This window comes from Gymnoscopelus microlampas, assembly GCF_963454915.1.
Source record: "Gymnoscopelus microlampas genome assembly, chromosome: 23".
NCBI classification, from domain to species: Eukaryota; Metazoa; Chordata; class Actinopteri; order Myctophiformes; family Myctophidae; genus Gymnoscopelus; species Gymnoscopelus microlampas.
Window position 1 is genome coordinate 3,983,194 of NC_139960.1, and position 13,364 is coordinate 3,996,557.

At 43.9% G+C, this 13,364-nt stretch overlaps 1 protein-coding gene across 2 annotated transcripts in view; it reads left to right on the top strand.

Annotated features, from left to right (window-relative positions):
* Positions 1 to 1,391: 1,391 nt before the first annotated feature.
* Positions 1,392 to 13,364, top strand: part of plekha5 (pleckstrin homology domain containing, family A member 5) — a 271,083-nt gene continuing 259,110 nt past the window's right edge. For both annotated transcript variants that reach the window (XM_084050252.1, XM_084050253.1), the window contains exons 1-3: positions 1,392 to 1,537; positions 1,680 to 1,756; positions 3,493 to 3,550. In XM_084050252.1, the coding sequence (XP_083906378.1) occupies positions 1,440 to 1,537; positions 1,680 to 1,756; positions 3,493 to 3,550 (233 nt within the window). In that variant the 5' untranslated portion in view covers positions 1,392 to 1,439. The remainder of the gene's footprint in view (positions 1,538 to 1,679; positions 1,757 to 3,492; positions 3,551 to 13,364) is intronic.

Sequence of the window (13,364 nt, forward strand, 5' to 3'; positions counted from 1 at the left end):
CAGACCACTTCTCTTTGTTGACAGTTTATTCTGGTAAGAATACACACAAATCTCTGGTCAGTCACTTCTTTTGGTGTAACATACCCAAGCCTCAGCACAAACAGAATTAGCAGCAGTTTGTTGTAAACAATATACCGTTTGGTATGTCAAAATGACAGATTGAAAACATCACTACTTCATGTAGGAACATTTAGTATGTTTAGAACAACCAGTATTCATCATCACAGTATAGTAAACACACAGACTCTTGTTGAAAATGTTGTGTGGTGACTGCTGAGGAACACATCTTACCTTGGGCAAATCTTATTTCGACTGACACGCTAACATGGACACCTGTGTTAATGAGTGTGGTGCCGCCTACTATCCAATAAGAAATGCCCTTACTTAAAGGGATAGTTCACCCCCAAAATGACTTTTTTCCTATCGATTACTCACCCCATGGAGACTTGAATTCATGGATATTTTTTTGTTTTCGTAGTAGTCCTATTAAGCCAATAATTTGCTGACCGGGAGCGGTTCCATATGGAGACACTAAGAGTCTCCTTTGTGTCTCCATACGAAAACGCTGCGGTCATCAAATTATTGGCTCAGGAATGCGACGAAACATATTCATGCTTTCAAGTCTCCATGGGGTGCATAATCGATAGGAAAAAAGTCATTTTGGGGGTGAACTATGAACTATCCCTTTAAGGAGCAAGTGGAACCCACTTAACTCTGTTACACTCAGACAAATACATATTAATTTTGGGGTTCTTGACATGAAAATGTCTGAGAAACACTGGTTTTAAACGACACTAAACAAGCCAAACGCAACCAGCAAGCAACTACCAACATTTACAAGCAACTTAACAGAAGAGAAACAAGCACAAAGTCGCTTATAACAGGGGTCTTCAACAGGGGGTCCGGGACCCCTAGGGGGTCCTTAGAGTTACTACAGGGGGTCCGCCAAATCTTTGTGTCATATGATTTTTTTTTTTACCTTAACCACTTGAACCCTAGCATCCCTTTTCTGAGGAGAACGTTAGCCAAAAATAGCAGATCTACAAGCTGCGAGGCGTTGTGAGCTTGTAGATCGGCTATTTTTGGCAAAGAGGTTTAGGTGTAGAGGGAAAAATAACAGTAAATGTAAACAAAAAAAAATTGAATCTAAAACACAATTTTATACAATAGAGGGGGTCCCTGCTTCATCTCTCTCCCAGCTAGGGGGTCCTTCCTTGTGTTTAAAACGTTGAAGACCCCTGGCTGGCTTATAATAATATGCGGACATGGCAACGCCGGTTGAGTGCGCGTGGCCGCCCGTCCACCAGTCGCCAGGGTTTTCCTCGTGAGCGCGCTGTGAGGCGCGGGGCCGCGCCATCCAGTGGCTGTGTGTGTGTGTGTGTGTAGTAAAGGCAGCAGGCAGCCAGTACAGTGTTAGAGTGAGTCTATGAGCTAAAGACATGGCGGCGGATCCTAACGCTAACCCGGACTGGCTCTCCTGTCTGCCCTCTTCGTGGAGTTATGGGGTGACTCGGGACGGACGCATATTCTTCATCAAGTAAATATTCATTGGATATAAACAGCTCGCATCGGGATTTGTGTTTTTTTTTCTCCTTTTGGGAAATAAAACCATTTATTGTTCCCCCCTTTTTTCCCCTCTCTCCACCTTATTTTCTCTGCCTTGTTCTTCTCACCAACAGCGAAGAAGCAAAGAGTACAACCTGGTTGCATCCTGTCACTGGAGAGGCCGTTATAACGGGCCACAGGAAAACTCCAGGTAAAAAAAAAAAACAGGATATATACGTATCGCTCTGTCTTATGCTTTTGAGTTTTTCGTGCGATTCCCCCACCGCTGCAAACACGCACGCCGTCGGGAACGTTATGTGCGCGTGGAAACGAGAGAAAAGGGACAAGTTGTTGCAGCGAGAAACGCGAGAAGGCGAGGAGAAAATTCTTCTCCTCGACTCGAGTCTGCAGCGAGCAACAGCCTTCTCTCTCTCTCTCTCTCTCTCTCTCTCTCTATCCGACTCTTTCTCTCTCTCTCTCTCTCTCTCTCTGTGTGTGTGTGTGTGTGTGTGTGTGTGTGTGTGTGTGTGTGTGTGTGTGTGTGTGTGTGTGTGTGTGTGTGTGTGTGTGTGTGTGTGTGTGTGTGTGTGTGTGTGTGTGTGTGTGTGTGTGTGTGTGTGTGTGTGTGTGTGTGTGTCTCTCTCTCTCTGTCTGTCTCTCTGTGTGTGTGTGTGTGTGTGTGTGTGTGTGTGTGTGTGTGTGTGTGTGTCTGTCTGTCTGTCTGTCTGTCTGTCTGTCTCTTTCTCTCTCTCTCTCTCTCTCTCTCTCTCTCTCTCGTCGAGTCATTACGCACGGGTTCTCCCGTTTTCTATTTCACCTCTCCTCTCGGCTCGGCGTCACACACACACACACTTTTTTTTCTTAAAGTTCTGTCACGTATTTATTTATGGGGGGCCATGCCCGGGGCCAGCATGCACTCCGGCGGGGGGGGGGGGGATCGAACCCAACCAATGCAATGACATATGTCACATTCCTAACAATAATACGTACAGTGCAATACATTGACCGCTGCAGCAAACACTAGCCTATCTCATCCTTTTCTTTAATGCCTGGCGGTATGTCACAGTTTTTCTCTGTAGAATGAGGGGGGTCTTAATTCTACAGAGGAAAAAATAAAAAATGATTAGCATCGTAACTAACATTGGAATGAATCCCGCATTGAAGAAGAATCACCAAGCTCACAGCACGATCAGTGTTAGCCTTGGATCAAGACTATCATAGACATCACATAGATGTATTTGTTCGAGTCTGACTTTTACTCCATATAAGAAATAAGAATGTCAACATCGATCAAATACATATAATATAGAATATATAATGATAGTCTTGATCCAGTGCATGCCATAATCACAGCCAAGGTTTTCCTTTTATCAAGTCAAACGGTGTCACCTTATTTGTCATTGGTATTTGATAATAACAACCAAATGACAGAGCACTGTCTGCTACCCCCGCAGTATTCTAGCTAATTAGGAGCGATAATGCAATGACAGTGACAAGGGATTCTGATTCTCATAAATTGCTGCAAAGGAATCTGCGTGCAGATCAAAACAAATCGCCTGATTTTATGGTCGAGGCACCGCATTGCCGTGCAGGTGTGTGTGTGTGTGTGTGTGTGTGTGTGTGTTTGCGAGCGCGCTCCCGCGCAGCCTAATCAGCCCCGTATCTCTCAACAGCTGTTTTATGTTTTTGCTTTTTGTTTTTCTCATGGCCTCTCTCTCTCTCTCCCTATCGCTCTCTCCCTCCTCCCTCCTCTTCCCCCCCTCTCTCTCTCCCTCCTCTCTCTCTCTCTCCCTCCTCTTCCTCTTCTCTCTCTCTATCTCTCCCTCCTCTTCCTACACATCCCCCTCCATCTCTCTCCCACCTCTCTCTCTCTCTCTCTCTCTCTCTCTCTCTCTCTCTCTCTCTCTCTCTCTCTCTCGCTCTCTCTCTCCCTCCTCTTCCTCACAGATCTACCTACAGGATGGGAGGAAGGGTACACGTTCGAGGGAGCGCGTTGCTTCATCAAGTGAGTTGGAATTCCAAGGAGAGAGAGAGAGAGAGGAGAGAGAAACAGTTTTTGACGTTTGAGTCGCTCTCTGTCTCTGGCAGTGAGTGACTAGCTGCTTTGTTTGGTGTGTGTGTGTGTGTGTATGTACGCGCGTGTGCGTGTGCATGCGTGCACAAGGCAGAAGAGGGAGCGATTTCCCTCAGCTCTCATCAACGCCCACTTCTTCTCTCATGAAGCCCGATACTTCGCCCTAGCGACGGTGTCGCACGATCTGCAAGCTCGCAACAAGTAGCGAGTTTGGCGCTTTGTGAGCTTTTAGATCGGTTATCCTTTCGACTAAGTATAAATCGGGCTTCATTCATTCTGCCCCCAGACAGTGCTGCTGGGAGAATGCACAAATAGCCTATCTCCTTCCTTTCCTTTCCTTATGTCTCTCTCTCTCTCTCTCTCTCTCGCTCTCTCTCATATACACAGACACACACACACACTCAAATTCTATCACTCTTCGTCGTCTCCCTCTTTCTCTCTCTCTCTCTCTCTCTCTCTCTCTCTCTCTCTCTCTCTCTCTCTCTCTCTCTCTCTCTCTCTCTCTCTCTCTCTCTCTCTCTCTCTCTCTCTCTCTCTCTCTCTCTCTCTCTCTCTCTCACACACACACAGTTGCAAGGTATTCTTTCTACCCTCTCGAGTCACTGCTGTCAGTGGGACGTTATTTTGACAAGCTAGTGTGAGTCACAGCCGGCTCTACTGTCCTAAACAGGCTCTACTTGTTGGCGCTGTGCGTGTAAGTGTGTGCGTGTGCGTGCACTTGCACATGTGTGTGTGTGTGTGTGTGTGTGTGTGTACAAATATGCAAGGGTGTGTGGCCTCCCTAGGCTTATTACCGATTCTGGATCCTTGCACACGTTTGTGCACGCTTATATTTTCGTGGACCTGTCTGACAGCAATAATGCCTCACAGTATTGACTCACACACACACACACACACACACACACACACACACACACACACACACACACACACACACACACACACACACACACACACACACAGTTTTCGTCTGCCTTTTTACCTAGTCCTCTTCCTACATTCCCTTTTTTTTCTGTCAGTGGCCATTTTGAGAGCAGCAACTGACACATATGGTGAGCTAATATAGCCACTCTATAAATAGCCGTAGCACCGCTGCTCAGTTGAGTCTTACATGTATGTCTATTTATCCTGGCATGTGTGCAACGCATACGTATGTACATGTAATGCTGTAATTTTACATGTAAAACTATGCATGCATGCATAGGTTTACATAGTTACAGAGGCACAACACAGGCACAGAAGTGCAGCTTTTTACACACACACACACACACACACACACACACACACACACACACACACACACACACACACACACACACACACACACACACACACACACACACACACACACTCACACACAAGGTTTATTGCTTTGCCCTGGGTCAGATTAACCCATTAAGACCTGAGGCGGATTCTAAAAAGGTCTTCTAAATCCTAACCTTTTCCAACGTATGTTGCTATATGGTTCTCAAACGTTTTCATGTCAAGGCGGACCCCCAAAATGATATGTATTTGGCCGCAGACCCCCCATCTCAAAACATTTTGTTCCAGGGACCTCCAGAAGCAAAGATTCAGATAGCAGATCTACAAGCTCATAGCGCGGCACTCTGAGCTTGTAGATCTGCTATTTTTGAAAATACGTTAAAATTGTGTGCAATTATATATATTTTTTATGTATAACATTTTTAACTCAAATCTTTGCTTCTGGGGGATTCATGTCATCTAAATCCTAACCAACTTTTTTCATGTCAAGGACCACCCCAAAAGATTTGAGTTAAAAATGTTTGCTTCAAAAGTATACATACATTCAAAGATTTGCCCAAATCTTCATGATTTAAAAAAAGGAAAATAGCAGATCTACAAGCTCTTAGCGCGGCACTCGGTGCCGCGCTAAGAGCTTGTGGATCTGCTATTTTTGAATAGGCCAAAGTATAAAATAATGGTTAAAGTGGTTACGCAGATGCCGTTCCCGGCTTTGATGGGTTAAAAAGCCTGCAGGCTGAGAGGCAGTAACGCCCGTGACGTTCACCAGTACTGAGCACAACAAGCAGCGTTTAGTTGGACTCATAACAGATCCCTCTCTCATTCCGTCCAGTACAGAAAGACGGCTCAGTCAGCGCCGTTTTTTCCCTTCCAGAATCCTTCGAATTCCACATGGGATTCCTCCTGGGTCAAGCCACTGTGACGGTTCATTATGCAGGCCACGCTCCTCTCTTCTTCCTCTGCCCCGCATCATCCAGCCACAGCTCTCTTGGAAAGAGGCCGATGCTCGCTGAATGCCTCGTGACGGAGAGAGTGATTTACCAGACGCAGAGGTTTTCGGGGCAGAGGTTGGAGGTCAGAGTTGGCGTTGGGAAGAGTTTCCCTAGCCTGGTAAACCCTCCCTCCGGAAATCTCATTTCCATTTGATTTCAGGAGTGAGTCTGTCCTGATCGCCCACTCTGCAATATTGGCTGTGGGCTGGAGTTGGGCGGGAGTAATACCGTTGACTGACAACCCCTTCAGCCAATGATCGTTGTTCCCCTCCAGCCAATCGGCAGACCTCCAGACTAATGTGACGCAACGGGACTTTTGAGGCGGCCATGCCCAAAATAGGTTGCCTTATTCGGATACATGCGGGGCACTGCCCGCCCCTGCTGGTTCTCTCGATTTTTATTTTTAAATAGGCTCTGTCATGATAAATTGACCACATATATGAAGTTAAACAACTAAATTCTATCCAAACGATATCTTAAAAGTAAATTCCGTGCCTCAAAAAAGAAGTTTGAGAGCGTTTTAAAACCGAAAGTAAAAAGTGTAACTGGCCACAGAAACAATGGCGGATCGTTCCATTTTTGTCGGCTGCACTCGGTCCCATTCGGGCTCACTCGTACTCGCCACCTGATTGGCCAACTGTCGCTGTCAATCACAGAACGATGAGCGACGAGTCGACGCTGATTGGTAATTCCACTAGAAACCCCCACAATGGGCGATCAGGCCAGACTCACTCCTGAAATCAAATGGAAATGAGATTTCCGGAGGGAGGGTTTACCAGGCTAGAGTTTCCCTGCACGCCGTATTGTGTTTGCCACGGGTGGACAGTAACATAGTACATTTACTTGAGTACTGTACATAAAGGCATAGTACGTAATTTTCCCTGTGTTTACATACAAAACAATAAATACATTTTTCGCCCATCATTTCCCTCTATACCAGCAGTCATCAGCCACTGGAGTAGTGTGGTGGTGGTTACCCGTGGAAACTCACTGTATTTTGGTGTTTGTTTTGGAAGAGACGGGGCCGTTGTTGTGCAATGTGAGCTTTTATGTCTGCCATTTTCACTGTTATTGATAGTTTTCCATGCATCAAAATGAAAAAGAACATGTACTTTGTAATTTGTGCTTTTGAATACTTGAGCATTTGTAAAAGCAAGTACTGCAGTGCTCTGACTGAGCAACTTTCACTTGCAGTTGAGTAACATTTGACCAGGAGTATCTATACTCGGACTTAAGTAGCCTACTTAAGAGTACTTTTTCCACCACTGGCTGGGAGTGGGACTGGGTCTGTGTGGAGGTTAGGGGTTAAAGGTGGAGTTCGGAGTGTTTCCCCGCGCACCATGTTGTGATGAAGATATGTTGTGCTTGAGTGTTTTCTAAACAACTTTGACTTGACTTTGTAGAAAGTTGTTTTTTGCTGCACAACCCATCGTGTGTGTGTGTGTGTGTGTGTGTGTGTGTGTGTGTGTGTGTGTGTGTGTGTGTGTGTGTGTGTGTGTGTGTGTGTGTGTGTGTGTGTGTGTGTGTGTGTGTGTGTGTGTGTGTGTGTGTGTGTGTGTGTGTGTGTGTGTGTGTGTGTGTGTGGGGTACTCAGCCTTAAGCTGAAATGTCATCGATGGCAAATTGAAATAGATTCTGTTCCTTTGGCTTGGCTGGATAAGAGCAACAGCAATTAAACAACAAACGGGCAAGCAATCTTGATATGAGAGCCCCGAAGGCCCCGGCGGAACGTGAGTGCTTAAGAGAGAGAACCAGTGCCCAATTTCTTTCCACTGTGGAACCTTCTACAGTCCAAATGCCTAACACAGTCCTTATCCTCTACAGGAGAATTTAAACATGTATGAATTCACAACATTCCATATTTGCATTGCGTTTGGAGCAGTGGTAGTGGTACTCAATCATTTTCCTGTCAAAGACCCCCAAATTAATGTATTTTGGCCACGTACCCCCATCTGAAAATATGCTGTGCCAGGGACTCCAACACAAGACTGCAAAATATCCCATATTTTCCACTTTTTTTTTTCAAGATGTTTTTAAAATAGCCGATCTACAAGCTCTCAACATGTCGCATCCCACGACGTGTTGCGCGCTTCAAATATCCAATGTATTCAGGGTTTAAAGTGGTTACACCAATTATAATGCTATGTTAACCCATTGAGACCTGAAGCCGATTCTACATGTCTCCTAAATCTCAACAGTTTTCTGAAAAACGCATGTTTCTATATCAGTGGTGCTCAATCTTTTTCATGTCAAGGACCCCCAAAATTATATGTATTCGGCCGCGGACCCCCATCAAAAAATTTTGTTCCAGGGACCCCCCAGAAGCAAAGATTTGAGTTAAAAATGTTCGCTTTAAAAATATATTATGTTCAAAGATTTGCACACATTTTCATGATTTTTCAAAAATAGCAGATCTACAAGCTCGTAGCGCGGCACTCGGTGCCGCGCTATGAGCTTGTAGATCTGCTATTTTTGAATAGCCCAAAGTGTAAAATAATGCTTTTTAGCTCAAATCTAAAAATGACACAGTTCCAGGTATTAATGGGTTAACTTGTTTTGCTGCTGCTGTCTTTCAGATACCATATTGTGTGTTTGTTTTGTTTAGGTGTTTTTGTCACGGTTTTGCTGTTGTCGCTTAAAGGCATAGTTTGCAACTTTGCCCTGTGTATAACAAAAAAACAATAAATAATTATTTTTACCAATCGTTTCCCCGGCTACCAGCAGTTATCAGCCACTGGAGTAGTGTGGTGGTGTTTATCAGCAGAAACGCATTGTCCTCTCGCTGTATTTTGGTGTTTTCACTGTTTGGTTTGGTTGCCCAAAAACATCCACATCTACCAAAACAAACAGTGCAGGGCAATATGTTTCTGCAGGTCGACACCACCACACTACTCCAGTGGCTGATAACTCCTTGTATAGAAGGAATTTGGTTGGTAGAAAAAACATATAAATATATTTACTGTTGTGTTATAAACACAGGGTAAAGTTACATACTATACCTTTTAACCCATTAAGACCTGAAGCCGATTAAAAAAATGTCCTCTAAAAAAAAAAAAACCTTTCTGAAATACCTACGGTACGTTTCTATGTCAGTGGTTCTCAGTTTTTTCATGTCAAGGACCCCCCACATTATATGTGTTTGGCCGCGGACCCGATTTTTCAAAAATAGCAGATCTACAAGTTCATAGCGCTGCACTTGACCTTGTAGATCTGCTATTTTTGAATAGCCAAAGACATCTAAAATTACACGCATGCGTTCCCTTCACGGTTTGAATGGGTTAACCCATTAAGACCGGAGACGCATCTGCGTCTCATTTTAAGATTTATTTGGGCTATTCAAAAATAGCAGATCTACAAGCTCATAGCGCAGCACCGAGTGCCGCGCTACGAGCTTGTAGATCTGCTATTTTTCAAAATTCTTGAAAAATATGTTTCCAGATTTTTTTCAAAAAACTTTAGATTTAGAGATTTAGATTTTTTTAAAGAATCGCCTCAGGTTTGAATGGTTTGAGCTGGTGACACACTGGTTTTTAGTCTGTTTTATCCTGTTCTGTTGTCTTCCCGCCTGTCGCTGCACTTGAAAGTTAAGCTCAGCTTTACAAGGCTCATAAAATGAAATGGCTCGTTTGCAGAATGGTGTTATTATCTTATGTCATCTTTGTGTTTCCCATTCTCAACCATACCAGCCTGAAGGCAGCTTGTCCTCCAGTAGCCTTGGTACACAAACGACAATATAAAACATCCTGTGCCTTTTTTGCTGTGGCTTGAAAGTATTTAAAAGATAAGTGTGAACGAATTGCATCCTATAGTGGCCGGATAGCCTTGCAGCTAACACTTTGGTTCACTGGCCTTTCCTTCTCTCGGCCACCTTTTCTCAAGACTATCCTTTGTTCACTCTGGTTCAGGCCTGTCACATGTATTACATAATCACCTGGTCGCAGTTATTTGAGATAGATAATTTTTGCACGATTGTCATAATGGAACCAAATGGGTCCATCCATTTGGTTCCATATTTGCACACTCTCAGAGTTACAGACCTGTATATATATATTATATATATAACCCATGAAGACCGGGAACGCATCTGTGTGTCATTTTTAGATTTCTTTGGTTATTTAAAATCTTTGAATATATATATATATATTTTAAAGCGAACATTTATAAAATATTTAGTTCCAGGGACCCCCAGAAGCAAAGATTTTAGTTACAAATGTTCGCTTTATAAATATATATATATATATATATTCAAAGATTTTTCAAAAATAGCAGATCTACAAGCTCATAGCGTGGCCCTCGGTGCCGCTGCCACGTAGTTTGTTGTCTCTGTCTCTACGGTGCTACATTTCCACCGTGTCTGTGTGTGTGCGTGTCTCTCTCTCTCTCTGTCTCTCCCCTTCGCTCTCTCTGTGCCAGCAAAGGTCTCTCTACCGGTGTCATCTTTCTCACCCCGTCTCAAACTCTGTCTGCCCCCGTATCTCCATCCCGCCCTCCTCTCCTCTGTCTCACCCTGACTCACTCACCCCCCCCCCCCACACACACACACACACACACACACACACACACACTGCCTCCTTTCTCAGTGTAACTCTCGCTCTCCTCCTCCTGTTTCTCTACCTCTAATTGGCTATGCCTTATTGCACATTTCTATGCCTCATTGCGCATACTGTATAATATAATGCTATGCTGAAGGCTTCTTCATATTTCGCGTTTATTCTTAGTTTTTCTTATTTATTATTACTATCGTCCTTGTTGTTGTAAAATAGCATTTTGCTTCTTGTATTGTATTCTTCTGTATGCAGGGACGTGCACAGATAGACTCTAGGTGGTGCTAGAGCACCTGCCCTTTGCCCTCTTGACCAGAAGTGCCCTTTTGAAAAAAAGAAAAAAAAAACGTTTTTGTTTTTTTTTCAGTTTACAGCAGGGGTCTTCAACAGGGGGTCCGGGACACCTAGGGGGTCCTCAGAGTTACTACAGGGGGTCCGCCAAATCTTTATGTGATAGGATTTTTCTTTTTACCATAACCACTCGAAACCTAGCATCCCTTTACTGAGGAGAACTTTAGCCAAAAATAGCCGATCTACAAGCCCACATCTGCTATTTTTTTTAATTTATTTTTTTATACCCAAAGAGGTATAGGTGTAGAGGGAAAAAAGAGCAGACCAAGTAAACAAAAAAAAGTATAATTTACTTGAGCACCTGCCCCTCAAAATGTCTGTGCACGCCACTGTCTGTATGAGTAGTGACAAATAAAAATCTTCTTGATTCTTTCTCCTTGGGATATTTTTGAAACATTTTCCCATACAAATCTTGTATGGGCGTCCCTGGCATAACAACTGTTTTCAGACGGGGGTCTGCAGACAACGTCATATTCATCTGGGGGTCCTTGACGTGAAAATGTTTGAGAACCACTGGTTTAAACAACATTACAGCAGCAAGCCACTTTAGAAACGAGTCCAAAAAAACGGAAACCCGCAGGCCGCAACTACCAATATTTACAAGCTACTTTACCGAAAAACAAGCCCAAAGTCGCTTATAGTAAGCAGACATGGCAACACTGGTTAAGCCTTTAAGACCGGGAGAAGCATATGTGTCATTTTTTGATTTGAGCTCAAATCTTTGAATATATATTTTTTTCAAGCGAACATTTGTAACTCAAATCTTTGCTTCTGGGGGTCCCTGGAACTAAATATTTTGAGATGGGGGTCCGTGGCCAAATACATGTACATTTTGAGGCCCTTGACATGAAAAAGTTTGAGAACCACTGACATAATATAAGTTTTTTCAAAAAACTGTTAGGATTTAGAAGACATTGTAGAATTGGCCTCAGGTCTTAATGAGTTAAAAGAACAGGGAAGAGACACTTAGGCATTCTCTCTCTCTCTCTCGCTCCCGTGGTGTAGTAGGGTTTCAGAGGTGTGAGTCTTGTGGTTTCCAGTGAGATATCCTTGTTGGATGTCGGTCGTTGCTCGCGGGGGGTCGCGCGCATCGATCATACCAAAGCACAGGGGTTGACTGCCAGTCAATGACACATCACTGGCTATTTATATATTATTATATCACTACATAATGTTATATCATTGACCTAAATGGTGTTATATCAACAAGGATAGGATGATTAAAAAAGCTTATGACTGTATCAGAAATGACTTTGGACCAAGGGGCAAGGCTGAGATATTTACTATGAGGCCAACCCGGATGTTTAGTAAATGTCCAGCGAGAGGCGCTGTTTCACCCGTGCCGACCTGTGAGTTCAGAAAGAATTTATTTTAACGCAAGCCGATGGGTTTTTACCAACTTTCAGACTCGATTTTCTTACTGTAATAAAAATTGTCATAAATTCTATATGCTTCCAGTCGCTAGTTTAAAGTCTCCTTTCAATCATCAGGATATGCGTTTTGCTAAATTATGGTTCTATTTATTATAAAATTGACGATAAAGTAGGCTATTCTCTAGGAGGGGCGGGATGATTTGATTGACACGCTACACAACCAATAGCATTCATTCCCCGCCCCCCGCTCTTGATTGACAAGTTACCCAACCAATAATGGTCTGAACTCATTCTGACGCGTAGTGAAAGATGGCGGACTTACAGTCTGCAGCAAAGGATTCATTTTCGGTCTGTAGAAAGCAGCGGAGGGGGTTTGTCCATCTCATTTATACAGTCTATGCTTTGGACAGGTGGAAAACTTTAGTTAAACTTGCAGAGTGACGACGCATTACTTTATCTGATAGTTACATCTTCTGATAGTTCACTTGAATGTTGCCATAAAATAATAATCCCGTTTTGTGTTTCATTAACGCGATCGTGACACAATTGGCTACAGCCTGTAGCGACGGTGCTGAATTCAAAACACGTTGAAACGAAGGCAAAGATAAAGACAGCAAGGATTCATAACCGTGATGTCACTGATATGAAGCAGGAAGTAGCACGGACGAAGCTGTTTATAAACCACAGTGACATCACTGACAAATCCTTGGCATCTTCATGTGACCGACCCAACTTTTCTCTGCTCTTTGGAGAATCCTGGGAATTATAGATTCACGGCCGGGAAAACTTGGAATTCCCGGCCGCCTTCTCCCGGACCGGTGGTACATGTCCGGTCCGCGGACCGGTGGTTGGGAACCCCTGTTCTAGAGGTTAGGTTTAAGGGTTAGGATAGAGTTATGGTTGATTTATACCAATGCATCGAAAATAGCAGATATACAAGCTCACTACGCGTCGCGTTGTGAGCTTGTACATCTGCCGTACATGTGCTGTAGAGTTGGGGGGCCATCGCCATTGGCCGGCCTAAAATATTGATGTCCTCACAAGTATAGTAATACAAGAGTGTGTGTGTGTGTGTGTGCGCGTGCGTGCGTGCTGGCCTATCAAAGTGGTCCTCAGTAGTAGGGAGTAATCCCGTCCTCTTGCTGACCCTGTTGAGAAACCTTTCCTCCATCTTCTCTCTGTCTGTCATCAGTGAGGAGACGGCTGTTCCCCACAGAGCTGC